Genomic DNA, 27,274 nt, shown 5'->3' with positions numbered 1-27,274 from the left:
GGTCTAAATATTAGATGGTTTTTTTTAACTGGCGTGAAGATGATGAAGCAGTTTATTTCTAGGTTTCTTGACGAATACACAGTCATACTGATTAATCATACCGTCACATTTATTGATATTTAAACTTTTGCCATCGTACGAGCCTCTCAAGGCAGAAAATTGCTTTCTTCGTAGCAAGTAGTATTTCTTTTAATTCCTAGGCTTTGGACGGATAATGAAAGTAGCGTATGAACTAACTCTCTTTCCTTTGAGGACAATAGAATTTACAAATCTTAGATTAATTATTTCTACAGGAAAATCGTAATGCCTATTCAAATGTAAATGAAGCTGCAAACAGTGACTAAGCGAAATCTCTCATAAGTGATCAGTAGGTCAGGCATAACAGAGATTACGTAGAAGTTTTCATTAACTGGGCCCCTTTTGAGGCTTGAAATATAAAAAAGACCCAACAAAACATCAAAAACGTTGTCAGATAACTTGAAAATAGGAAAACAACCTACCAAAACAGAAGGGAAAAAGCTCTAATATTTTATAGATCGAACAAGTAATTCTTACTAGTTTTTCTGTTTAGTATAAACGTTTTACATTTCTGTTGCCTCAAACGGCGAAGGAAAATGAAATTGGTTAATGAAATCTCTTTCCTCTATATATCGATCACATTCCAACTGGTTTTAATTCTCTTAAGCCCGATTACAGTGGCAATCTCGAACAATCCAACGCAATGCAGGAATCATTCCCTCCAAGAGGAAAAGCGCAACTTTACAAATTCTAGCGAGGAAAAACGACCATCCGTTGGAAATGTTGTATTTTTATCATTTTCTCTTAAACAAAATAAACATGCAAAATCCACTTCATTACAAGAAAGGATGTAACGGTAACAATGATTCGGTGAAAAGGAGACGAGTCACGATATCTAATTGCATGAGTCAGGAATTTTTCAGCCAGTGCCATTTTAAAAAAGTCTTTATTAACTTTGAAATTAGAAATTTAGAAACTTGACCATTTGACACACCTTAAGTTTTAATTCCAAATTTTTCCAATCAGCTTTTTAAGATTTTTTATTATTTCCTATTGAATTAAAAGAAAGATAACTTTTTTATATTTCTGTTTTGATGTGATAAACAGGGATCAATATAAAGAAGCTTTCCCTTTAATCCAAGGGAATGGCTCGATAAGGTTTACTTTCAGGGAGAGAAAAAAATGGGCCGTTTCATTTGTTTTATCCTCTAGTTTTTCTCATTTTTCTTACTCTTAAAGGGAGATTAGTCATGTGTTATTTCTCTTTTAGAAAATACTATGAAGCGTTTGTGGTTTTGAAGTTTGAGGTTGTGAGTAAAGTATTTTCCCAGGCTTTAGAGTAATAATTTCTGCCACAGCTACAAATATTAGAAATGTTTTTCAAATAGAGATTCTAATTAAGAAAAAAACCAACCAGGGATAGACCTATCCCCTAAGTACCCAAGAGTCTCACGAAAAGAAGCAAATAAAAGCAGTGAGAAGAAAAGAATTTCAATCAAACTTCGGATTCCCGAACCTATGACGTCAATGTACTCGGCAGAAATATTTCCTGACTGGCCCACTCAAATAATTAAAGCATCGAAAATTAACTTTTGCACGAGCCTCATGTTAGAAATCTCAGTGAGGCCATGAATTTTCATTTCGTTTAACGGTTTCTTCTTGTGTTCTTTACTTAACATTTGGCGTCATAAGCACCACTCAGCGCCACTCGGCAAGGGCCACGCGCTAAAGAGATGTTTACTAATATAGAACACGTGAATTCGAAAGTACAAAAATATGCAATCTATGTTCTAAAAGCGATCCAATTAAAATAACACATTTGCGAAAATGGTGAGAAAAACCCAACCCAAAGAACCAAAAAATGACCTATTCAACTACGGTACCCTTTGCCCACGCAATTTAATATTTCAATTCTAGCTTTCAATGAAATTTTAGCGCTAGGAGTGAAATTCGAGGAATATCACCGAAATCATGCAAAATGTCATGAAAAGTGCGCTAAAAATAAGTCATTTGTTTGATTCATTGCTCAATATTGTATTTCAGAATGGATAAAATATCGAGGAAAGAACCCAGAAATCTAAAATGGTCCTACTTGACCGCAAAGTAGCTTGCTCTCGGCATATTCTCATGAGCCAAAGCCATTCCAAGAAACATATCTCAGACTTGTCATTACGAGTCTAATTTGGTCCTGAATCGATTATTATCCACTTCATAATCAGACAGGAAATTTGAAAAAAAAAAAGCTTAAATTTGCTTGTGCTCAACTATCAAAGTGTACGCTCAGAATTATTTTCTTAATGCTTGATAAACCGCGCAGAATAATAAATACCCCACAATATGAGCAGTCGCCCGTTTATAGTTGAAAGTATGGCAGATGGTTATATAGATTACCCAGAAAAGTTATCCGTTCCCCAAGATTTATTGAGGTCGCCGCAGAAATGATCAATGCGTGCGCAATTAGACATTAATGAAGCATTTGCGTGTTAGCAGTTAGAACACTCCTGTAATATGACGTAATGCTGGAACAGGAAATAGGGATCACTAAAGTGCGCGTGGCACAAAAGATCCATTTATGGTTGTGTGGGGCTTGTTCCGGTTCGTTTTTATTTTAAATACTATTTTACTTTCTCAGTATAGAAATCAAAAATGAAAAAAAGAAAACAAACGCTTTTGACGGTCTAAAGCAAAAAGCAAAAAACGTGTTTGGCGTAAACAACACAATATTTTATGCATCAAGAATTCTTTTGTGAAAAATTAGTGTAGACAAGTAATCTTAAGTACGACCAGTGTATTCAGATAATGTTCAATCGGCCAGCTCAAAAGATGGAAATTCTTTCGATCTTTTTGCTTCTTCCTTTTAAAAATCTTGCCTCTACCGAAATTCGACCCCAGGTCAACAACTCTGATTATTCTCCCGTAATTCGTGGACGGTCCGTTTTTGATATTTGTGTATTCCAAGCATGGATTCCTTTTTTGTTTTTCAATCACGCAATTATGTATGCAAATTAGTTCGTAGTGACGCATACACCCACGCCGCTCGCAACGATAACATAAAGGACGACAACAGCAATTTTTCGAAATCATTTGGAGGCTCACGCCATGGCGGACAAAACTATTCTGACTGCGAATGTAAGTGGGACTGTCGATCCAAAAGATGGTGGCAAGGATCCAGAGGTAAACTGCTCACAATTCCTTTCCAAAATATTTGACATCGCGACATTGAAATAGAAATTCCGATAGACTTGATGAAGGTTTACGAAACAATGTGTGTTTTAAGTAGTGTATCTGTTAGTAGAGTTATTTGTGGAAAAGCTATCATCGTTAAGCCATAAAAAAGGTTATTCTAATCGTGTTCAGCATTTGAAAATGGCGAAGAATTCGGAGATTTATGCATCAGTCATCTCGTTACGGTGAATATCAGAAATCTTTCATACCTGAGGGTTTAGTATGCGGCAATTTTTCATTTAGGAAGTCGCTCCGGAAAGAGGGAAAATGCTAGAAAACTAACAATTCTGCTTCAAAATACTTCCTTGTATTTTGAAAGGGAACATGTATGGAATGATGAGTTACAATGATTCGCAGAAAGCGGGAAGGATTTGAAAATGTCCGAACATTTTGGGGTAATTTTGTACGCCTGCAGTTCAAATGAAACGATACATGATGTGCTAGGTTAATAATCTCCATAATTATTTTTAAAAAGTTGTACTTCTTGCCCTTTTTGCTTATAAATAGCGGTGTTTTACCGTAACCGTGTGGTATCACTGCTAGCTCATGCTCCAGAGCGTAGATCGCTATTCACAAGGTGCTGGTTGATTACTAATTACTAATCAGTAAGTCCGTCACTAATTTGCTCCAACTTAGATACGAAGCGCTATGATTTACACACTGTGTGAAAGAACAAGGCTGATTTAAAAAAAATAAGATTTGCAATCATTAGTGAACCACGAGCTCTGTGAAAGGGATACTAGTATGCAAATAAGTACACGTACTCAAGAGGATTCAATCTAGGTCTGGTTTCTTGTTTTTGCAGGCCTATAAAATTACTGTCGTTTTCTGCGACGGTACCAAGACGGTTTTACGAAGGAAATACGAAGAATTTGTCGAGTTGCAAGTAAGTTTCATGATTTTTTGTTACCGGCCCACACACAAACAAACTAACAAAAGCCTCTTCAGCAGCATTGTTCACCCAAACCGTTAAACGTAAATCTCATCAAAAAGGATAAAATTTGCATAGGTATTTGAAGCGAGACGATAATACTGTCTTTCTTTCTGGCAAAAAATTTAAATAAAAAAATCCAAAAAAACAATCTTATTTCAGTGACAGCGGAAGACTATATTGTTTTTCTTTCAAGCCAAAGAATTAAAAAGAAAAACACTAAAACAGTAAAACGCAATCTTATTTGGTTAAAAACCGCACATCCGTATTCATTGCGAATGAATACGTGGCAGTATTTTTGGATTTTTCCTTGTTATGATAACTGATAATGTTTGAGCACAAAGGCGTTCATTCATTTTCCTTTAGATACAGGGAATAAACAACAAATCGAGGCCGTTTGAAAGACAGCTTTTGCTTTGCTTTCTCGCAAAATAAATCTAACAAATAGTCACAAAAACCAAAATCAATCGATATTGACGTTTGGCCCGTAAACAAAATCCATTAAACACAATACAAACTTCTGATACTTCAGGATTTTATCGATAGGTTAAGGTGTACGAGTTGCTAAAAAAGAAAGGTGGCTACTCCAGGAAAACATCGAGGACTCTCGTTTCTAGCTTGCCAGGTGCGTATTGGTAATATTTGGGACAAATTGGTTTTATCATCCAACGAGTGCCTTCCTAAAGTCTATGGGTTATTTTCCTTACCTTGCGGATAACAGAAATTTTAACCAATCAAAATATTTTGCATTACAGAAAACAACTCAGCACTGTCCAGAATTCTTTTTAAGGATGATAATTTGAAGAAGATGGGAAGAATAGACGAGTTTATGAAGGTAATATTTCTAATCATCAATTTATAAATGTGGCTTATTTTCACCATGACTAAACTTGACACGAAAATCACACAGCCAAGTCCAATGTTTTACGGTCCTTTTTCCTTTTCTCTTAGGAGCTATTAACCCTTCCAACATCTGTGAGAGATTCAGAGGCTATAAAGACTTTTTTTGGTTTCTTCGACGAGCAACAAGGAAAAGCAAACAGGCGAGTACCTCTGTACTGTAAAGCATGAGGTTGGGACGTTGAGAGATAACTATGGATCTTATGTATTGCAGATCCCGTGAGGAAGAACTGAAGAAGGTGACCAAAGTTGCTGAAATACTTAGCGGTAAGGATAATAACAAACTTCCATGGTCCTTTAAGCAACGACTCTTTCACAACACATCTACAATCGTAAGGGCATTGGCAACCAATCTGTCGCCCTAAAAGAATAAGATCAGTGATATTACTTCTAGTAGAGTAATGGATACCACTCCATTACTTCCTGAATTTTTCAAAGGAAATCCCTTCTGATATTTGCAGGAAGAGATCCACTTAGGAATCTGCCCAATCAAAGTCCAGTGACGAAGCGAAAATCAAATCACGATTCCACTTGGATGCCAGAGGATTTGAGTATGCTTAGTGAAGAGGCGAGAGCTCATCTTTATCAAAAGCTGAACAGACTTAGCGAGAGGCGTCCAAGCAAAGAGATTCCATCTCTACCCGGCGGTAAAATAAGAGCAGTCTCCGTTGATGATGACGTTCTGGTGAGGCCAAAAGGATCTTCAAGACCAGGTCTGACAAGGAGGCCAATCAGCGTCCCGGTGGGATTAGCCAGTATGGTTAGGGAAAGCGATGAGTTAAAGGAAAACCGTCCAAGCACTCCCAAACTTTTAAAAGGTAAAGTTCCTTCGTTACAAACTCTCAATGAATTGAACAGGCAAGACTCTGGAAGCGAAAGCAGCATCTCAGCACTAACGGACACGTCAGCCATTGACTCTGAGTTTTCCGAAGTAGACGAGCCACGCTCAAGAAAGATATCAACCCAATCTAGTGTGAGGAGTATTCAAGGTAGGACAAGCCCAAGCAAGAAAAAGTATGTTGCTACCTCAGCATTCATTGCAGAAGGAACTGGTGAAGTTTCCCTGGAGGAGGGTGAAGAAGTCGAGGTCTTGCAGAAAGAATCCAGTGGTTGGTGGTATATAAAAAATGACTTTTGTGAAGGATGGGCACCAGAGGCATTTCTTGCACCATCTCAAGGATCAAGGTCTTCATCTCCTGGGTCCCAGGTTCCGCCCCAGAGTTTGGGAAGCCAAGATCAATCAAGTGAAATAAGGTCGAGGATGGAATCGCTTTCAGAAAGCCCGGATGTAAAAGAGGAGGAAGTTGATCCCCAAATAAAAGTGAAGGTAAGTAAGCGTCGAACTGATGAATTTCACACTTTTTTTGCTTTTTCAGATCTGTTCAATCTTTCTACGGTAAACATATGCTTGTATAACTAAATGGAGAAACGAATATCCTCGTGTGATTTTTGTCAAAGTTTAATTTCCATGTTAGATCCCTTTTCTCTCTCGTTCAGTGAGAATAAATGTTGTTTGAAAATTGCAAGTTTAGGAACCTTTTTACTGAGCAGAAATGTTTCCTGATACAAACGACATCAAAAAGAGCAAAAGTAACTGAGTCGTCAATGATCACGCAGGATGCACGTGTTCAGCTTCAAGCTTCATTGTCTATTTTCAATGAAAGACAAAAGCCTATATATTGTACATGATTATCGATCCATAAATAACAGGACTTTGAAGTCATAATATAGGAATTCAATGGCTAACATAGCGAAAGGACAAACAACTAATGTATGTTAAAGCTTTTGTTATTAAAGAATTGTAAAGCATTTTAGCAGCAGCTCCTTAGCTCTTGAGAGATGCTTGATTCACGCTAAATTTCTCACTGGTAGTAGTTAGATGATGCCCTCAAGAAAAACCTTCACTAGGATGCGTTCGAAGGTTAATCAAGTCGAACAAAGAAGTTCCTAAACAGTAGCAACGGTCACGGTGCCCGAGAATAAAACAAATAAACAAACCAAAAACAAGTCAAAAAAGGTGGTCTTAGATTATGTAATAGCATTGACGCCATTTCCTTATCACATGAAGTGACGCTTTACAATGATGGTGCAGTCGACACTGATATTAAAGACCTCTCCATTTTCCGTTTCCTAGTCCTTGGAACGTCACGTGGAAAGAGGTTCTCAAAAGAAGCAGGTAGAAATGAATCGACGACCCAAGTTTCTCACTATTGAGGGAATACAGAAGCGAAAAAACCCAGACAAAAACTACGTAAGTGTTTTGGTCTTTTCTTTTCAGCTGTATTTGTTATTTTTAATCTTTGATTTACCAAGAATTATCAATGAGTCCGCAAGGATCCCAAAGTAGGCCGGTCGGGACTCAATGATAAGTAACAATTCGCACGATTTGGTAGTTATTAGTGGCCAGATGTCAAACTGTGTAAGGTGAAGTTAAGGAAGGAAGTAATTTGATCCATGTGGAAACTTCATTTAACTACAAATAACCTTCTGAAAATCTTACTCTAGTTTCAACTTGTATTTCACTAAAGATGACGTACTCCAATAATTTCCACTGTTAAGCACAGTATCAAATTGAATGTCTCGAATTTCTCATATTTTGTATTTCTCAACTGTTAATTGCATAGCTGTTAAGTAAGAATACTACATTGACAAACTTTCCAGGATTTTACAATTCAAACATTTCCTACTTTCAACGATAAAACCATCTCGCGTGCAAAAAATTTTGTTGATGACGACTAATTGGCAAAAAGCCTCAGCCTCAGTAATGCTCAAAAACAATGACATGACATGAAAATCAATATAGATGTGGCTTTAGCGGTAATACTAGAACATCGTCAATTTCTTTTTTTCCTCCATTTACGAGGGAAACGAATAAAAATAGTAACACGGCGTGTCTGCGCGCTTTCCTTATCAGGTATACATCCTCAAAGTGGTTTGGTCAGACGGAAACATCAATATCATCTACAGAACTTGCAGCGATTTTTTCTTTCTTCAGGTAAGGCAAGAGAAGATTAGGACACCCTTACAAATCTGAGGTTTTTTTTTTTGTTTTCATTGATACGGCTTATCTTTCATTGTTAGTGTAAGCCAATGAAGATATTGCCTCTCTGCGGGCTCTCAGAAACAAAAGCTTTACGCAAATCACTTTGTGGTTTGACAAACAAAGGGCATACCAATATAACAACTACACCGTTAAATTCTTCTGATGCCTTACTATAAAACAAATTAATTACGTTGGAATATTGCCATGTCATCACACATGAGCCATAATTCGACGTCAAATACATCGGTTAGCGTAGCAGGTGATAACTAGCATGATGGACACGCCAGATGAGCGCGTGGGTCAGCCTAGGGGTCTATACAGCAATTTAATTCTAGTAACATTCCAGCGAAAAATCTTCTTTTTTAATTCATTCGCAATCATCTTAAGACAAAGGAGTGAACAAGCCATTCACTACTTATTTGTTTGTTTGAGATAAAGGAGTTGATATCTGCCATATTTTCAAAAAAGCCTCACATAGCAAGAAATAAAAGATATCGAATCGTGCATCAAGTCTTTTATTTGTAGACGGTTAAGAATATATGAAGGTCATATCACTTTCATTCATGTCTTTTATTTGTATTTGTTTTATGACACTTATCAAGATCAGCTTTCCAGTTTATCGATCTACAGGGGGCTATTACCTGCAAATAGGATTTTTCATAACTTTTGTAATTCAATACTCCATGTTCTGCTTTGAATTGTCTTAGGAAAATCTCAGAAAGGAATGTCCGAGTGCCATTGGAAAGGAGATTCCCGCTTTGAAAGGTAAAACCTTACAAAAATCAACTACTATTTTTTGTGGTAATCAGAGAAACAAAGATCGTAGAGCCACAAAACAGCATTTTAAATCCAGGAAGAATATTAAGTAATGTCATCTATTCCCTAATGATTCAGAATAGGACAAAAAAATTATTTAAAAATAGGGATAGGCTTTACACGGAACATGTCAGGATGCAAAAGAATTGCGCGCGTGAGATCCAAGAAATATGGTAGGTCTGCTATGAAGCAAGCACAAACAATACGCCCCTTGCACCATAACTGGAGTGTTAATATAAATAAAATGTTTTGTTTCTTCTTTTCCATGTTTTGCAGGAAGAAAATTCACGGAGAACTGCCAGTTCTGCTTCAAGGATGGAACATGCAAGAGACAAAAATTTATGAACCAGTTTTGCCATGTAAGTTTAAAAGATATTCATGGCGATAATCCTTATCTTCTGAAAGACCTTTCCCCGTAAACAAGCACTGGATTGTTCTAATGATTTTTGTCTTACTCTCTCTTAGGAACTGGTCAATGCACCTGACCACATCTCTAGAAGCAACACTGTCATGAATTTTTGCAGGTCTCGACCCAGCGATGTTCTTCCTCATGGAGAGTAAGTAATTTTTTGTTTCTTCTGATTGAATAATTTTTTTATAGTTGCGAGAAAAAAACTCACTTGACAGATTTCTTTCATCAAAAAATAGATCTGTCGATATAGTTTTTCATTTGAAATTTTCGCCAGATCACTTCATTGGTAACTAACATTTATTCTACTTTTATTTGCTATTAGAGTTGGAAAGAAGGATGGAAAGTCCTCGGGCGGTGAGTGAAATCAACGAACGCAAATTCGTCAGAAATACGAAATCATTTGATGTAAAACTAAACCACGTCTTCCCAAATTATTTCAGATGATGATGAGAACGTACAGATCTCTGGTCCAGTAGTTTTTGAGCAATATGAAGTAATATGCGATTACAAGAAGAAGAACAAGAATGACATTTCCCTGACAGCTGGAGATGTTGTTGACGTAATTGAGAAGAATGATTATGGTACGTATTCTGGAATTTCACAGCTTTATTTAGCCCGTTATCATCCTCGTTTTGGTGAATACTCTTTTAACCACTCTTGGAACCTTTTTTCAAATTACAAGGGAACCTAGTATCAATTTTGCATTCTCTTCTTTTTTTCCCAACGTTCTTAACCAGCCTTTAACGTGTTCTCCATCATCTTCTTCTCTAACAGTTCAATTTTTTATCTTTTTTCGTCAAGGCTGGTGGCTTGTTGATCGTGATGGAGAGTTAGGATGGGCTCCTGCATCTCATCTTGAGCCCACAGATGATGGGGCAGAGGTTACTTCAGCGAAACACTTTGCACCAGGAAAAGGTATGTTTAAATAGTTAGAATAGATTTGAAATTTAGCAAATGAAGTTGTAGTCTGTAGTTCCCTTGCCAATTACTTTTTCAAGAACTTCCTGCACTAAAAGAACAACGATTAGAGTTAACTCTTAAGCTATTCAAAATGTTTTAATGACATTTTAAATGCGTAAAATTAAACTTTCTTTTATATAATGTGCATAACTGGAGGATTGTAGTGGATTTCAGAGATCTCGATATGCTCATAGAGTCATTAGGTGCCAGCTATGATCCACGCCATAAACGATATAGTAGCACAGGTAAACCTAGCTCAAACTCCGGCCAAACGATCCACGACTATTTAGCTGCCTCATCCATGGAGCACGTGTTTGATCGATTTGCCAACCCATGTTTTGTACATCAAATGAGATGTTAATCAGGAGTTGCAATAACTTTAAAAAGGGACAATGAAAAAGGTAAAAATCCTAAGTTGATATATATTTTTCTGTTCAACAGAGGAGATCTACGTGTCAATTACAAGCTATCAAGCTACAGCTGAGGATGAACTGTCTTTTGATGCTGACGTTATGTTAAAGGTGGTTGAGAAGACTCTGGATGGATGGTGGCTCGTAAGGTATCGCTCGAATAAGATTCACTGAAGCTCCTCTTTGAGCTCGGACATTTTATTATTTTTTTAATTTTAAACGTTAGTAGAGCGAGTGATGAATTCTCCATTATTTAATTTTTGTTGCTAGGTATCAGGGTGAGGAAGGATGGGCACCTGCCATGAATCTAAAAAGGGTGAATTCAGACGATTCATCTAATGCGGAAGACAGCACTTTGGATCAATTAAACATCGGCTCCTACGATGAAGGTATAGTTCAACAATTAAGTGTTTTTTTCTTTAAGGTACCTTTCACTTGAAAGATGATTTAATTTTTCAAAACGTCGTCGTAGAAAGAAATATATTTATAGGCTCCCTGGCCTGATGTAACAGTTTTCATTCATTAGCATACCGTTTCCGGAAGAAGAAAGTCTCAGAATAAATGCGAAAACCTTTCATCAGAACTTAATAAATCTAATGGTATTTTCATTTATTTATGATAGAGCCTACCAACGATGAAAGCCCGCGAATTCCCCGCACCGCTCCTACTCGCCGAAGTCAAGTAAGTCAGGCTTAAGATGACTCCTGTTGACTCATAGCCTCTTTAATGATTAATTTTATTATCATTATTTCAACTTTGTTGCTAATAAAGAGCCTCACAGTTCCATAAATGAGAGAAGCAGTAGAAAACTGAGAATATCTGCGTTTAGCTTTATAAGGAAATAACATTTCAGACTCCTTCACCACGTTCGCTCTCATGAAAAATATTTCCGACTTACCCAGACATGGTTACATGGTTACATGAGATGAACAGTAAATAAAAGTTTGTTAAATTGCTCGTCCATAACTGTGCCCTTCAAAGAAGGTATCTCTATTTAAACACGAAAAAAGTCAAGGCAAAAAAGAAAGACGAGTTTTCAGTTTAAGAAAAATAATGTTTACGAAGTATAAGCAAATAAGAGCTTACAGAGGAATCTAATTCCCTTGTTTTTACTATATTTTGCAGGTCCAAAAAACGGGACGAATTAGACAGAAGAGAAACTCCCATGAGCTTAATGGAGTCCCAGAGGAAAAGGACAGTGAAGAAAAATCCACAGAAGAAACACCATCACTGCCAGTACAAGTGAGTACACCTTCTCTGGCTAAAAGGATTTCGGGAAATAACTTGCCTCTACCAAGATCACCCTCACGACCACTCTCCAGCGAGCTTTCCCATGGAGACGTGGCTCGCCAGTTCTCCATGTCAAGCAGTGGGTACGAAAGTTCTCCAACTGGCAGCCTTACCTCCCTCGTATCTGACGTTTTTCCCGAGGATGTTTCGCCTAGGGGAATGAAGAAGTGCGCAACACTACCACAGTTTGACCACATTCAGGCTCAGATTTTGACCACGCAAAACTCTCCGGAGATTCCACGTTCACGATCTGTAACGTCTATGGCACAATACAAGAAGGAATTAGAGTTGAGTCTCAATGGTGTCCAATCACGAGTCAGAAAGCCCAGCTCAGGAAGAAGCAGCCCTGTTCCCACCCAGAGAAAGATTTCTGCATCCAATAGACTGAGTCCACTAGCTACTTCACCCTCCAGAAGTCGGGAGTTTGGTGCAGCATCGCCTCAAAAGTTGTTGTCACCGAGAGACTCGATGTCTATGATTGACGATGACAACTATCAAAGCAGCGGTTCTGATTACAACAATGGAGATCAAATTGAATCAAGGATGTATAAAGTTATTTATACATACATTGCTCAAGAAGATGGTGAGGTCAGCCTTATCGAAGGAGATGATGTTGAAGTAATTCAAGCGAGCGAAAATGGTTGGTGGCTCGTTCGAACCTCCGAAGAACTTGGTTGGGGACCTTCAAATTTTCTACAACTGATGACTTGTTAAGCTCTTGCTTTAAAAGGAGAGAAAAAAATGAACAGGAAGTGAACTTTTCTACCAAATAGGCCACACGCACATACGGTCGTAAAAAACTATTACTGGGTAGATGTAAAACACCTGTGCTTTTTGCTGGAACCTGAGTGTGTAATATTGCAAAATGCTCATCGCCATACCAAAAGTGAATAAGTCCTTTTCAGTTGATCTTGACCAAGAGAGAAGTGGAGGAAATAAGGCGCAAGTTTTAAACGCAGTTTTTCCTGACCGATACCATAATTTTCTCATTGCCTATTATTCCAATTGGCGTGTCTATTCCGAATATGACTCTTCTAAAAATTTATAAATCGTGTCACTACTTTAAAAGAGTATTCAAAGGTACTTCGAAAAAGATATCAGTAAACATGAAAAATGTGCGTGTTACATTTTCCTTTGATACAGTTAATACGGAAAAAAAAACATTTCGAAAGGATTTTTTTGCTTATTTATTCTTCACGGATCACAGCTAAAGCGATAAATGATGAGTGAAGACGAGTGTTAAACTGTAGATTACATTATTATTAACTTAAGGAGCCAGTTGATCTTATCACTTGCTTATAGGGAGCGCGTCTTACGAAAACATTGTAAAATAAAACCGGTAGAGCAGAAATACTGTTAAGTAAAGATTGTACAAAACATAAGGCTTACATACTTTATTATTTTGACAAAACAAGCTTAATTGTACGCTTTTATAAAAATATTACTCACGGTAATTAAAAAATAATAAAATTTCTTGTAACTGTTGTAAGTTTTTTTAATAAAATGACATTGTGTTATGAAGGAAGCTACCATGATCCTTACTAATCAACTTCATTCATATAAAATTCAAGTACTTTAATATCAGTTTTTGATAAGCGAAAAACTGAAATTTATATATGAAACAAATGCCATCATTGGCAAAATGCCTTATGCGCTAGCAACTGTTATGCTCGCCTCACAAGTACAAAGAAAATTACTTGTCCTTTATTCCCTCCTCTTATGAGAAAAAGAACAGTGAACAAACTGAAAAATATCTGCGAGAAAGGTTAAAGATAACTACGATAATGAATCCCCATTATATACTGTATTCGAAAAGTACTTGTTCACTTATCAGTGAAATTATTTCAGCTTACTGAGTTAACATCATTGAATTGAAACTTACACTTTGGTAGACATTAACAATGACTTAGGAATCGAATGTCGATTCACCAGAGGGAACCTTACCGAACGATCTATTTAATATCTAGCCGACTACAGACTGTCCCTCAAGAAAATATCTCCAAAATTGAAAAAAAGAATTCAAAGGGTATCATAATCGAAAGAAAGGTTCTAACATAAGAACAGTCCGCTATTCATAATTAGTCTTTTGCTAAAGTCTCTTCGTATGTAAAAGATATACCAATGTTAGGCCTTACGAGGCAGTTCAATTTTTCCGTCTGACTTTTCAACGAGAGAATTCGATATCTTCATCATCGTTGAACTCTTCCAAGTAATTTGAAGGTGCCCAACCTATCTCGCCTTCCTCATTTCGTACACACCACCATCCGTTTTCATTCTTTTGCAATATGCGTAAATATTCTCCACTCTGTAGGTCTATCTCTTGGCTATCATGATCTGCTTTGTAATCATCAACGGCACGACAAGACATCTGAAGCGTGCCTTCTTCTTCTTCTTCTTCTTCTTCTTCTTCAAAATCTTCTTCTTGCAAAGTGCGTTCTGTTTCTCCCCAGACTTGAGGAGCAGGACAAAGTAAGGTAGACGATAACCAGCCTTTCATTCCTGCTTCGTTCTTGACCAACCAGAATCCTGTAGATGCTTTGTCTAAAACTCGGACATACTCACCTTTGGAGAGGCTCATTTCATCGTCAACTTCGTAGTCCTCAATCGCACGATAGATGTTAGATGAAAGGTCATCCTCATCTCCTGGAACGTTTACTTCGATTTCAAAGCTTTCTGTGGAGCGAAAGCTACCATTAAGGCTCATTTTCTCATCGTAGTCAAGAACCTCTTCTGTTTCTTCTCCTTTAGCGCTTAGCTGTCCTGTTTCATCAACAACAATTGCAGGGGAGTGGCTTGTTTTAGCATGCAGAACCACTTTGCTGAGCGACATTTGCGCCAGCTCGGGATCTGATTCGTCGTCACTCGAGCTCAAATTCTGAATTTCTTCATTAAGTTCGACTGACTTCTCTTTCTCTATCCCCCCTTGCCGGATGAGTTTCCCACTAGGCGAAGGAGGGAGCCTCTTAGGAGCTGCAGTCCGAGGCGATTCGTATCCTGAGGGCACTGGTGGTAGCCTCTTCGGTGAATGAAGTCTTGGAGAGTCTTCGACTACAGCAATTGTTTGGAAGTGCCTCGATGGATCAAGAGGCACTTCGAAATTTATCGGTGTATCGGACAAACTTTCGGGACTTTCTGCATTTTCGGTGGTCGTAGTACTATCTTGTCTACCGTCAGAATAGTCAATGTTTTTATCGTCACCGTCTAGGTCGTGCTGCTGAAGGTTACTTGTGTCGTTCTCGTTTCCATCAGCGGAGTTTGAGTCTTGTGGAGAGAGGTTGTTGAGATCGTTTCCTGACTCTAATGTTTCTGTATTTTCACAGCCATTTTGATTTGATTCTGGTATCTCGTGGGTCTCTGGCGTTTGACTTGTATCCATACTTCGACTCAGAGAAATCTCCATAGGCCGGTCGTCATTCGTTGGAGGATCGGATACCTCTTCAACGTTGTGCAAAGACGACATTAAGGACCTCAGGGATGGGGCAGTCTTATCGGTTGTTTGTGCGTTTGCGTTCCCTCTTGGCTTTTTGTTTCGTTTATTCAGTTGCAAAAAGTCAGAACTTTCAATAATTGTGCCATCAGAATCCCCATCGTCTTTTACACCACTAAACCTCAGTTTAGTTTTCTGTCAAACAAAATGATGTCGATAAATTACATCACATGCAATCAGAAGAGAGCCAAAAAAGCCTTCTACCATAATTTAAAAGATTAAATAATGGATTAGCAAATGTTATTATCGAGATCAATATCAGCGTTTGTCATTCTACTTAGTCCTCCTCAGTAATGAGACAGATTTTTTCCTTATAAAAGTTATCTTTTCCCGTCTTAGTTAAGGTTCCTTCAATGCCTATCTTGTCTCTATTTAACCACCCAGTGAAGCAATTCATTTATACAAAAATAATTCTTAATATGAGAGCTGTAATGGTGTGTTTTTCCTTTCCCTCAATGAACTTAATTTTAGAGAAAGGTGTTCTGAGTTGAATTTCTTACCTTTTTACTTTCTTCCTGAAATTCAGGAATTTCTGTAAAAGGTAAAAATATGAAAAGACTCGTTACGATGTTTGTAGTTCCACAGACACCAATCTGGAAAAAGACTTTCTCGTTTGCTTTGTAATTGCAACAGCATTTTCCATTTTTTAAGATGCCACTTTTGATATATATTACACATAAGAATAAAAAATCCAACAGAGGTCAATACATGCTAATTGTGGTTACATATGTGGGTGTTAATGGCACCGAAAAAAATATCAAAATTCTGTTGGATGTTCAAAAGTTACTCGGAATTGCGTTGTTTTTACTGCGCTTCCCTATATGATTTGCCCAGAGAAATTTGCATCACCCTCTTAACAAATAAAATGCAAATCAAAGCCAATCATGATTATTTAATTTTCTTTTACCTGTAATTCGGAAAATTTGTGTTTTTTTTCCAAGAAACTCACTTGAAAAGTGCCAAAAATGAGTAACGTAAAGATAAGCTGCTTTTTTTTCGGCTATGAAAACAAATTTATCATCTTGGCCAACGTATGATCTATAACAAGTTATGTTTTGCCACATCGGACTCTTTCTCTGACACAGAGAAGAGTTCACCATTTCAAACAACATGCGACGTGATTTAATTAAAATTTCGTACCTCTGATCATTCCCATGTCGTCATCGTCATCAAAATCACGGAGCTGGTTTTTAGCAAACAATCTGGATTTCCTTCTTCCTGTTCTCGATTGCCTTCGATCGTATCCCAGCCGTTTCAGATACATGGCAGGTACCAATCCTTCTCTTCCGAGGTATCTGTCAATAAATGACCACCGGTATAATTATTGATAATCCGGGAGACGCAGGGGGCACAATTTAGCTTATTAACTTGTTGTGTTCCGTAGCGAAATGGTGTATAAATTGGGGAGTCCTAAGGAAGCCTGATGAAAATTGTGGGGAGATGAGGGAGGGGCATCCCATCCAGGCAGGTAACAATTGGGATAACCTCCGGTAGCGATAGCGATGTTCTGCACAAAGGGAAGTTATAACTTTCGTAATGCTAGAGATGTGTTAAACGGTGCCGTTCTTAAGGGGAATTCTTTCGTAAAGGTCAACTGCCTGCTGGTTAATTCCAAAAACATCTCAAGTTGAATCAAAATTTCCTTTTCCCTTGTTACTTTCAAAGGAAGAACGGTAGATTTTCTAGCTCAGACGATGACCCATAACTGGTAACCTTGCCCACAGCTCGAAAGCTGTTGGGTATAGCTAGTGTCCTGCATTGCCAAGCGCTGATCGTTGGGCCCTAAGTTTCCTTCTGGATTACACTTCGATAAGTTATTTTTTTGGATATTGCACAAAGCGCGAGAGATGTAATTAAAGCTTTTCTTGGAACTTACGAGGCTCTCCACCATCCATCGTAGTTTTTCTCCAGGATTTGCAGGTTTACTCCTATTTCAAAACTCAGTTCATCATCTTCAGAGGCAACATAACGCTTAGCTGTCACATAGAATTCACCTACAGAAACATATCTGCATTAGCTGACGAGAAGATAATTAATTTTTGTCCATGACATACTTTATCGATACATAGCATTGTCTAATTTCAGTAACTTTTAACTTGCGATACGAGATTGAGATCTAACTGACGTTAAACTGATCTTACCTCTTCCAACTTGAAATGTCTGTATATTGCCATATTCCGTCATTTCGTCCGCGGGCTCGAGATACAAAGCTGGAGCCCAGCCCACTTCCCCTTCAGACTCGACCAACCACCAGCCTGTGCGAGTAATTGATGAGGTTAAGTCCATCTTCCCACCTTAATTGTAAACTAACAGTATTTCTGAGACCCCAAAAGTCTCCTTGTTTTACATCTTGGATGACTTGAGCTTCCCGCCTAGTCCAAGAGGTTATTTTCCCTTAAGCGTCGCTTCAAGGTGTTTCTTTAAAGTGTGAAACATGCCCCAGGTCATATTTTGCTTCTCCATAAATCTTCTGTGCTATGTTTTAAAAGGTAAATCATTGCTCTTTCCTTAAATAAACGTAATAAAAAGTCCATTTGCGTGACAAACGATAGGACGCCTTATTTGCTAGTATCAGTTGTTTGTTCGTTTGTTTGTTTGTTTGTTTGTTTGTTTTTTTTTTTTTTCGTTTCTCCTGATTTACCAATAAATTGAAACCGTTTTATTACTTCCCCTAAAAGGCCTGAGGGAATGGGTCGTCATGTAAGCTAAAAAAATCGGTAAGTAACATGAATATCCGTCGTTTATTTAGTATTTTTTTTGTTTGTGTGTATGTACTCACCACATTCTCTCTTCTCGATGACATCAACGACTTTTCCTTTCTTCAGGTTAATATCGCTCTTAGCTATCTTCCTGTAATCATCCATCACCACAAAGTGCTCCAATATTATAGGTGAACTTATCTTGTTTCCCCCTGAAAGGAAAATCAGATATAATTCAATAAACTCACAGATAAAAAAAACACTCGATAATATAACCGGCAAATTATACTCCTTTTATCACAACTACTGGACGAAGTTTCGTTCTACCACTGAGATAGAGAAAACTGGAAAGGGGCTGGGCCATTTCTAAGTTTATACATTTTCGTGTGAGATCATTCGACCTAGATGATTGAAAATACAGATAAGCGTCATCATCGTGAGGGTAACATAAGATTTGGTTCCAGCAATTGAGAGTCTTTGCGTGTATTTGAGAAACCTCCTTTTAAACTATGGGCGCATAATATGTTTAAATAATTAATTCAGATTACTGCCAGAGCAACTTCTTGTATTCACCACCCTGTTTTATTCTTCAGAAGAATTCAAGAAACTGCATGACAGTCCAAACTCTATCAACTCAGCTTTACCATCTCCTTATAGAGAATGATTCCAGCGAAAATATAGTATGACTCTCATCACAGGTACAAGCATCACTATGATGACCTGGCTGGTATTTTCTCGAGTACAACAACATGATTTATGCTTGAATTAATTTTTCATGCTATAGACAGAACAAAACTGCATGGCATTCACTCCAAACACTATCAACTCAGCTTTACCATCTCCTCGCTCTCATCACTCTCATCACATGATTACCTGGGCGGTTATTCTCATGCGCCACAAAATGATTTATGCTTGAATTATTTTTTTCATGCGATGGATAGAACAAAACATCACTTACAAATCTTAGTCTTCTTCGTAAACCTTCCTCTTACAGTCTGTGTGAAATTACTACCTCTTCTACCACGGTTCCCCTTCTTGACTTTTACTTTTCTGAGTGTTATGGAGAAAGAAGATACAAAATAAGGTTTTCAATATTTTCCCCACTCAAAAGAAGTAAACTGAAATGTTCTTTATGATATCGTTGTACACAATACTGTGCGACATTTGTCAAGCCTATGTTTATTAAGCCAACATGAAGATCTTCTTCACCACGAGGGTTTGAATTTTTCTTTGCATTCCATTTGCCTCACAAATGTTGTGCCTCTTTAAATTTTCTTTGGAGTTTCATGATATCATACGAAAGATAACTCCATAATAACTTTGCCCAAAAGCTATTTTATACGAAAAAACCTCACCGTGGTGGTGATATCGGTTCAAGATCCTCTTGCGTGGGAGTTAGAAATTTTCTAACGTGCTGTGATTGTGCCACTTGGAAATCCATCGCAAGAATATCCTGATGAGAGAATAGCATTTATTGTTCCTTGTACCCAGGCAAATAAACACCTTCAACGAAACAGGATCCAAAATGCGTTTTGGCGAACAAAGCAGGGAAATTAGGCCTGTCATGAATTTCAATGGCTCCAGGTTACTCTCCAGTGTGGTCTTAGGGATTGAGCCGTTTATCGCCGGGGGAGGGGGGGGGGGGTGGCGGCGGCTGGATTATATTGCTTGTGTCACGATGAAATTTACCTGATCCCCCCATAAGGCTCTGCATTATTCTCATGATCCCCCGTCATTGGCAGTCAATTTGCTATGGTCCACCCTTTATAGTCTGTTGACGACGACTTGTCAACCCCTGTTCCCCCTGAAAACCACATGATCCCCTCCTTCCCCCCCCCCTCCCCCACCAGAAAATTCATTAAAAATTATCTACCTTGAGGAAGAAGCTCACTAGCTCCATTCTTGTAAATATTGATTCACCGACAGTAATCTTTGATGCGAATGAATCTAAAATAGGCAAGAACAAGCTAAATTTAGATTCTAAGTATTATGGCGGTTAAGGCCTAAATTCCATATGACCGCAGGGATCTTCCAGATTTCCTGACTTTGGACGACTATTCCAAAAATCCGTGCGATCAGGCTTACTTTGATATATACGTTATCTACGTTATCTGGCAAAAAGGCCATGAGGACGGAAGGATTTATCATTCACCAAAGGTTTTAATCGTATACAAGACCAAATTCTTCTGTCTGTTTTACGAGAAAATGAATTGGACTTAGTAAGAATAATTTCTCATTGTATCTTGTGTAACAACCGCTAGTCTTCTCAGTATAAACAATGCTTTAATAGAACAAAACTTCTCCGACTCGAGCTGACAACGTGGTAATGCAAAGTGTTGCTAATGCGCATGTGCGAACTGAACTATGTTGCAAATCTCGGAATACTGGGCTGGATATTACATCTTGGGAGTTGAATGGTTAAGCACTTATGCAGAAGATGTGATCGTCCCGATTATATATTTAGGTCATTGGTGGTCTGGGCCCGAGCATCCTTTGGGTCCAGATAAGTAGCAACAGAGACTTTCGCGAGGAAAAAAAAGCTTTAGGGAAAAAAACTGACTGAGCAAATTTATAACAACCTAGAAAAGGAATGGTCTTTTAACAAATAGATTGAATTCAGTCCTCAAGCAGTTATTTAAATTGCGATAGAAAAAGGAACTAAATGGAGTAGAAGATAATGAGGTTTACTGTCTCACCAGGCAGTGGAGTGAAGTTTCGTCTCTTAGCACTTTTTTTGTTAAATGAGCCGGGAAAGGCTTGGATTAGCATTGCCTATAACACCAAAAAAAGACAAAAATTCACTTAATAAATCAAAATTAGCAAAAAATAAAACTACTATTCAAGGTCCATCCTAAACATAGGCGCTCGCAAATATTAGACAAAAGAGTTACCAGGGACGAAATTTCTCGAACGCAAATTTTCAAGAATTGATTAAAGGTTGTTGTGTCTGTGTTTTAGGTAATTTAAACAATAATGCGGAAATATCTGCATTTTTATGGACGGGAGATATTTTCAATTTTATGTTGGATCTCTGAAATGAATCAGAAGGAAAGCAAGCAGAGCAAGTTAGTAGACAATTTTTTTCTGCTCGCGTTTGCGGAAGTCCCATCTTTGGCTACCTAGAATCATGGACTAAATGTAAATAGAGTATATTTCGGCACGGAACATTAGAGGAACATTTTAATACCAAAAATAAATAATTTGTAGGTTAAGAAACGGAGAAACAAAAGTGTGGATTGAACCATAGAGAAGACAACTACTAAAACATCAAGAAACAACGTATTTTTTAACGTAAAGGAAATTGGCGGGGCATCATTGGTCATCAATTATATTTTCCGAGCTGCATTCCAACCTTAAAAGAGGTGTTTGACGATTAAAAAGTTTAACAAAATATAACAAAGGGGTCTGACATGTTTAGGTCGGTGACGTTGGGAGTTATGATGTCAGCACAGCAACAACGTCATTAGGTCAAATATATCTGATTTTTTTCAACTTGCGCACGTCTCAAAGAAAGTTGTTCTGATTGTTTTTCAAATTTTTTTGATCCAGTGACAAATAAATCTATTGAGTTGTTTGGGGTTCCTTCAGTTAATTGTTGGACGAATCTTTTTTTTATTTATCGTAAACACTGTTCGTTGCTCAGGAAGCTTTGCAAAATAACGTGATCTGAATTGTCATCGACTATTCCTCTCCAAAACTCTTGCTGTTATTGAATTCCTTAAAGTTAGCTTTGCGATTTTATCCTACGATACGGTTGATTGAATGACAGAAGGCGATTTCTTTGTTTTAAAGTTACACGCGAGCGGGCGTAAAAGGCTTGTTATGAAAGATCAATATTGCCCGCCTCGTTCACGCAAAAAATAACAAGAAAAAATATCACTTGAAACAGACTTTTGGCATATACTGAGCAAATTCTTTCTCAATCAAGTTGGTTCAGTAGAGTGGTTAGATATTGCCTCGTACTTCAATAGAGTACTTTATTTCACTTTTTCCATCCTCTACAGCGTCATGGTTGTCTATAATTCTAGTGAGGAACTTAGTGGATGCAAAGCGATCTTAAGTTAGCGCTCAGGTCAATGACGCATACGCGTGAGTTGTTATTCACGCTTTTTCGTCGATTCAAAACAGTTCGTATGCCCATCAAAGTTTCTATGAAAGATCCAAGTGCCTCTCTCTTGAGTTGAACTGACATTTTGTAAATCAGTTCCTCAAGAAAATAGGGAGAAATTTCGAGAGAGTATTCCTAGTTTTTTCATTACTGTCGTGATTATTTCCTTGGCTGTCGGTTGCTTCACTAACGAGATAAACTTATCAGGAGTACAATATTACAAGTACTTCACATTTGATCGTATCGTAATTTCCTTTCATTGATTCTCTCTAAGATATTACCCATAGACAGTTTTCTCAAAGAAATGAAAAGACAGAAAAGAAGAGTCCATGCATAGCCAAGTTGATGGAACACGATCTTCGTGTTGTCGAAAGATGTTCTATAAAAATTTCTGCTTCCTGTCAACGATTCAACTTTGAGGCCAAACGTATTGGAGATAAAAAAGTTTTAGTAATCTTTCTCGTTCGTTAGTAGTTAACAAAGTATGACGTACTTTGTAGTGCGTGACTATCGAGAATCAATATTGTATCTCTGCCTAGTTAATGGGTCACGATAGCTTTGAAGGAACACGGTTAGTATCAAAAGAAAAGATTCACGTTCGAAGAAAACTGCTGAGCCCAGCAAAAGTGAGCTGCACAATGAAAGTTCAAGACTGCATGAGATAACGGTCAAACATCATTGTAATTTTAATTTTTTTATCTTTCATTTTCTCCTTTTCTTTTCTTTTAATGATGAGGTGCCCTCAAACATAGAATAAGTTAATATTTAAAAAGAAATGTTTTGGAGGCAAGTCTTTGATCTATTGATATGCAATGGCTTGCATCAAACCACGAAAAAAAATTTAGCTGAATTGCCTCATTCACTACTACATAAAAATTTACTAAAAATTAGACTCACTATGGAAGAGATCCCCAGATTTCTAGGGCTTCATTGCTTTAAGACACGAAAGTACATCCATAATGGTTCCAAAACACATCTTTTTTCAAGCCTTGAGCAGAATAAACTCAAAGTTGAAGGCCAAAACCGAAGGATCCAAGTTTTTAAAGCTTTCCCTTTCATTAGCCATGTTTTTTGTACATTATGAGCCTAAGTTCATATAGTAGGAATTTCCTTAAATTTGAGAGTCCAAGGAAACTTAGTTGACCCCCAATTTAAGATTTTCCAATTATCATTCCAATTATCTCTTTCCCAATTCGTTGGAAACTTATTAATCGCTCAATATTTTAAGTGAAAATGTATGGTTCAGCAGGTGGAAATTTAAAAATTACATTCTTTCCACTGTTGAAAATTCAAAGGATCAACCATAAAGGGAAGATATTGTCTCCATTTCAAAACAAATTACCATTCTTATAGGAGTAAATACATGCACTAATCAATTAACATGTTTTGTGCGAACAAACCAACAAACCTGTAAGTGTAGAAATTCGCTATATCTGCGATATACCAAGTTGACTGTGCCATCCGACCATGAAACTTTCACACAAAAAATCTGTAAGAACGGATGAAAACGAACAGGATAAGTTTGGAAGTATTATAAAGAGGGACAGGCCACTGAGGTCTTTCTTAGTCATTGAATAAAGAGTTGCAACACGTCTAACGCTATTGCGATTAAAGAGATGCAAATATGAAACCATTTATGTTATAGTTTTGCCTAAGTCTATTGAAATGATAGTATTGTCGTACCAATTGAAGGCCAAGACCGTCACATTTGATAACATACACTTGCAGTCGTATTGATGCAATTTGTTTTAGCTCTCTAAACAGTTCTAATATATTTTTTCCCTTCGGTGTTTTAAAGCCACAAATATTCTAAAGAGAGTATTTTTTGGTATAGTCTATCAATGAAACTGAATTTCGAGGAACCTCAGCGGAAGAAGGTCCTCTGAAAATCTACTTATCACAAGTCACTAACACCTCGATACTTTCTAATTAATAACTTTAAATGTTACCCGGTAGACTTCCAGGCGAGTCCATTAACAGAATAGATTTTGACTTTTGATTTTAATGAGAATACTCCCAAATACATTCTTTTTAAAATCCACTTATAAACACTTTTAGATTTACATTCTCGATACTAAGCTGTGGTATTGAAATTACACTAATTTTACCGATTAAGGTGTTTCTTAAGGTACAACCTGATCAGCACTGCTATAATTTTTCAATCGCGTGCATATAAAAATGGCCTAACTTCGAGCCAACTACAGTTATTTGATACTTCACAAACGCTAAAAGCTATCTTGAGAACGATTATTAAAATTAATTTTCTCAAGCGTTGAACACGTTGTCATGTTATGCAACAAATCCGTTAAATATTTGTTAGGAAAAAAAATAATACTAAGCGGAACTAGCCACTTTTTCTTTGCCTGAAAAAAGCAGCTACACGCTGTAAGCTGTAGTTGGTGAATTCTCGGGAGGAGAGAAATGTTGCTAGCTTCTCACTTACACAAACATGATCACAAATTTGCATACCTGTTACATCTGTTTCAAGGTTCAAATTTGGCAGAGTATCAAACCAAAGAGTGGCAAGGGTTAGTTATGTACTTCAGCAACATATAGAGATCGTGGCAAGCAATTATTTACCTTTTTAGGAATTTATGTTTTTCTGAGCTACACGGATGAGTTGACAAATAAAGTACCAAAAAAACACCTTTTCGCAACTACCACTCATCACTCGAATCACGCAAAGATTGTTAAACACAAATTCCCTCACTGCCGAATTTCTGATCTAAAACTTTCAACACATTGATATTTACGTATCTGGTTTTAAACTACTGACTGTCAAAAACAGATTATTTCGTTACAGACATCGCTCAGTTAAGATATGCTAATAAGTGAAAACTTACGAAGTGTTTTTTTGGTTTGGTTCGTCGCTGCACTCCTTCAACAGATGCCTCTTTCACCGTTCGATTCTCCATCGTAAACCTTAAACTGTTCACGATGTTTTTAGTTCTTCCAAGTACAAAAAGTAACGCCTAATCTCTTCTGTCGCAGGCTCCAAGGCCACTACAATAACGAACAACAATGAAGAAAATGAATTAGCATTTTGCGCCTTCGCCCTAAGAAGCCCACTATTGTCGCATATATTCAATGCTTCACCTGTCAAGTAGAATAGGAAACGTGATCCTTAGCAGCGACGTAAGCTTTGAGGCGAATATTAAAGTGGTCAAACAAAAGTTCATGATCGGTATGAATGTCGAATGTAGCAGACTTCGATGCAAGAACCCGCTGTTTCAAGGAAAACGAATAAAAGATCACATTTTTTTCCCCAGAACTTGAAGACATTTCCTTAGGCAAATATTAGGGAGTTATCTATTCCTTAAAATTTGGAGGCCCATTTGCTTCGCACAGAGCCTGAGGTGATTATTCCAAACAGACTGCATTCGCACTAAAGTTTGAACAGTTCTCGTTCATGTCCACATTTCCAAACTCCGGTATACTGAAGAAGAGGCCTTGCTGTTTTGTATTTGCCCATAATAATGAAGTCATGTTGACTCCCAACCGTCGAGCAATATAACTTTCTTAGAACATTTTTGATGTATCCCAGTTTCTCAATTACTAGATTGAAAAACAAATTCTGCCCGTCTCACGAGATTCATGTTGTTTTAGAGAAAGCACGACTTTAGTCTCTGCTTGCAGAAGTCATGAATAAATATAAAAGACATAGTTTAACATTCACACATCATCAGGCACGCTCTCTCAGAGCGGGCTGAAAAGCAACACTTGAAATATGTGTATTCTCTTACATACTCGAGTGTGGGTCAATAATGGCTGTTAATAACTCTGGTGCAAGGAGTGAACATTCTATAAAATGTAATTACTGCAGTATTTTGTTCTTGCCTAATTGATCGAAAAATCCGTCGCAAAATGTACTGTAATAAAAAACAAACGGGCACATCTGATATGAAAAATTTCACTTAAAAAAGCAATACTACGGTTATAGCTATGACGCTCCAAAGGATTCTAAGCGATTGCACATCATCCGATGAAAGTGCAACAAAGAATATTCAATGACGCATGAATGCGGTCAAATGTCAGAGAGCCCCTAAGTATCACCCTTTGTTTCAATATTCCTCTTTCTAAAAATAATATTTTTGTTTAGACGCAAATTCGGTTGGAATAAGTACAGTTTCAGATCTGTATGTTGTATTTTTGAAATGGATCCAAGCTTTTCTATGTAAAAAGCAATCGATGAAGTATCGGACCTCGATGTTGTTCTTAAGTCCTAAAGGTTTTCCGCCAGAACCGCCCATAATTTCACTCTTAATATTTCACATGGAATATGCATGTCGTACGTATTTCAAACGCTTTGTAAATTTTTCTAAGGTTCCTGCGATTTAGAACATCGTGTTCTTCGCCAGGTTTACATAGCGTTGGAGGAAGCCCAAAAGGCAAATCAAGATAATTTGTGTCCACCTCTCTCTCGTTGAAACGCCAACGCAACGATCAGTAATAGCAAAACAAACCTTTGTGTTCCCGTATTGCAGCGAGGCACCAATGTACAACCGCACCCTTCTTGAAATATCTTGGCCACGCTCCCGAGAGGCTGAAAGAGCATGATGCTTCTTGTTTCCCCACGCCTGTTTGCGCATGTACCTTTTACCCGCAAGTATATTATCTCAAGTGTTGTAAGAAGCAGCACTAAGAAGTAAGTAGGTCCCTTAGGAACCCGTTAAGTTTCCTAATTTTTCAACTCATTGTTCTTACTCTAAAACCTTTTTTGTAGTTCCTGATTTTGTTGTTGTTGTTTTTAATTTTTCATCAAGCAGAATCAGATGGATGTTTATTAAATTTGAATAATGTAAATTAATCAACACTTAAAACCCTTTTAATAGTAGAAGGCCGATTACGGTGTAAAATACTGAAAGGAGCCGAAAGAAAGAGCACGAGCCCATTTTTTCGGAATACATGCTTTCTGCGATTGGTGCATGGCGATGGATTTATTTATTGAAACTCAACTAAGCATTTCACAGCTAAG

General features: G+C 37.5%; 2 protein-coding genes across 4 annotated transcripts; one reads left to right on the top strand and one right to left on the bottom strand.

Moving 5' to 3' along the window:
- Positions 1 to 3,036: 3,036 nt before the first annotated feature.
- LOC113670053 (uncharacterized) lies at positions 3,037 to 13,526 on the top strand. Of its 2 annotated transcripts, none has more exons than XM_027186136.2 (19): positions 3,037 to 3,192; positions 4,049 to 4,129; positions 4,721 to 4,799; positions 4,930 to 5,009; positions 5,126 to 5,217; positions 5,289 to 5,341; positions 5,536 to 6,401; positions 7,209 to 7,325; positions 7,989 to 8,069; positions 8,825 to 8,882; positions 9,210 to 9,292; positions 9,399 to 9,490; positions 9,668 to 9,699; positions 9,786 to 9,926; positions 10,147 to 10,260; positions 10,747 to 10,864; positions 10,986 to 11,104; positions 11,338 to 11,396; positions 11,841 to 13,526. In XM_027186136.2, the coding sequence occupies exons 1-19, from the start codon at positions 3,118 to 3,120 to the stop codon at positions 12,717 to 12,719; spliced, it is 3,219 nt and encodes a 1,072-aa protein (XP_027041937.2). In that variant the 5' UTR covers positions 3,037 to 3,117; the 3' UTR covers positions 12,720 to 13,526. The 2 variants fall into 2 exon arrangements, with proteins under 2 accessions (XP_027041937.2, XP_089053508.1); XM_089197382.1 differs by having other exon boundaries at positions 3,103 to 3,192; positions 4,707 to 4,799.
- LOC113670054 (uncharacterized) lies at positions 13,385 to 26,884 on the bottom strand. Of its 2 annotated transcripts, none has more exons than XM_089197383.1 (13): positions 26,763 to 26,884; positions 25,143 to 25,302; positions 23,708 to 23,788; positions 20,888 to 20,963; positions 20,065 to 20,138; positions 19,547 to 19,644; positions 19,150 to 19,241; positions 18,272 to 18,403; positions 17,634 to 17,747; positions 17,369 to 17,486; positions 16,633 to 16,787; positions 15,993 to 16,024; positions 13,385 to 15,627 (listed from the first exon to the last, which is right to left on the bottom strand). In XM_089197383.1, the coding sequence occupies exons 2-13, from the start codon at positions 25,212 to 25,214 to the stop codon at positions 14,170 to 14,172; spliced, it is 2,502 nt and encodes an 833-aa protein (XP_089053509.1). In that variant the 5' UTR covers positions 25,215 to 25,302; positions 26,763 to 26,884; the 3' UTR covers positions 13,385 to 14,169. The 2 variants fall into 2 exon arrangements, with proteins under 2 accessions (XP_089053509.1, XP_089053510.1); XM_089197384.1 differs by lacking the exon at positions 26,763 to 26,884 and adding an exon at positions 25,396 to 26,014.
- Between the last annotated feature and the right edge of the window lie 390 nt (positions 26,885 to 27,274).

The sequence above is a fragment of the Pocillopora damicornis genome, chromosome 2 (genome assembly GCF_964200805.1).
Source record: "Pocillopora damicornis chromosome 2, jaPocDami1.2, whole genome shotgun sequence".
Lineage (NCBI taxonomy): Eukaryota > Metazoa > Cnidaria > Anthozoa > Scleractinia > Pocilloporidae > Pocillopora > Pocillopora damicornis.
This window is presented reverse-complemented; position numbering and strand designations above follow the sequence as displayed.

Bases quoted from the DNA above. Each gene is read 5' to 3' on its own strand.
- LOC113670053 (XM_027186136.2), top strand. From the start codon at position 3,118: ATGGCGGACAAAACTATTCTGACTGCGAATGTAAGTGGGACTGTCGAT. The intron at 7,326-7,988 runs GTAAGTGTTTTG...TTTCCTTATCAG, and splicing joins AAAACCCAGACAAAAACTAC to GTATACATCCTCAAAGTGGT. The intron at 10,865-10,985 runs GTATCGCTCGAA...TTTTGTTGCTAG, and splicing joins GATGGATGGTGGCTCGTAAG to GTATCAGGGTGAGGAAGGAT.
- LOC113670054 (XM_089197383.1), bottom strand. From the start codon at position 25,214: ATGGAGAATCGAACGGTGAAAGAGGCATCTGTTGAAGGAGTGCAGCGA. The intron at 17,487-17,633 runs GTAAGATCAGTT...ATGTTTCTGTAG, and splicing joins GACATTTCAAGTTGGAAGAG to GTGAATTCTATGTGACAGCT. The intron at 15,628-15,992 runs GTAAGAAATTCA...TTTGTTTGACAG, and splicing joins TTCAGGAAGAAAGTAAAAAG to AAAACTAAACTGAGGTTTAG.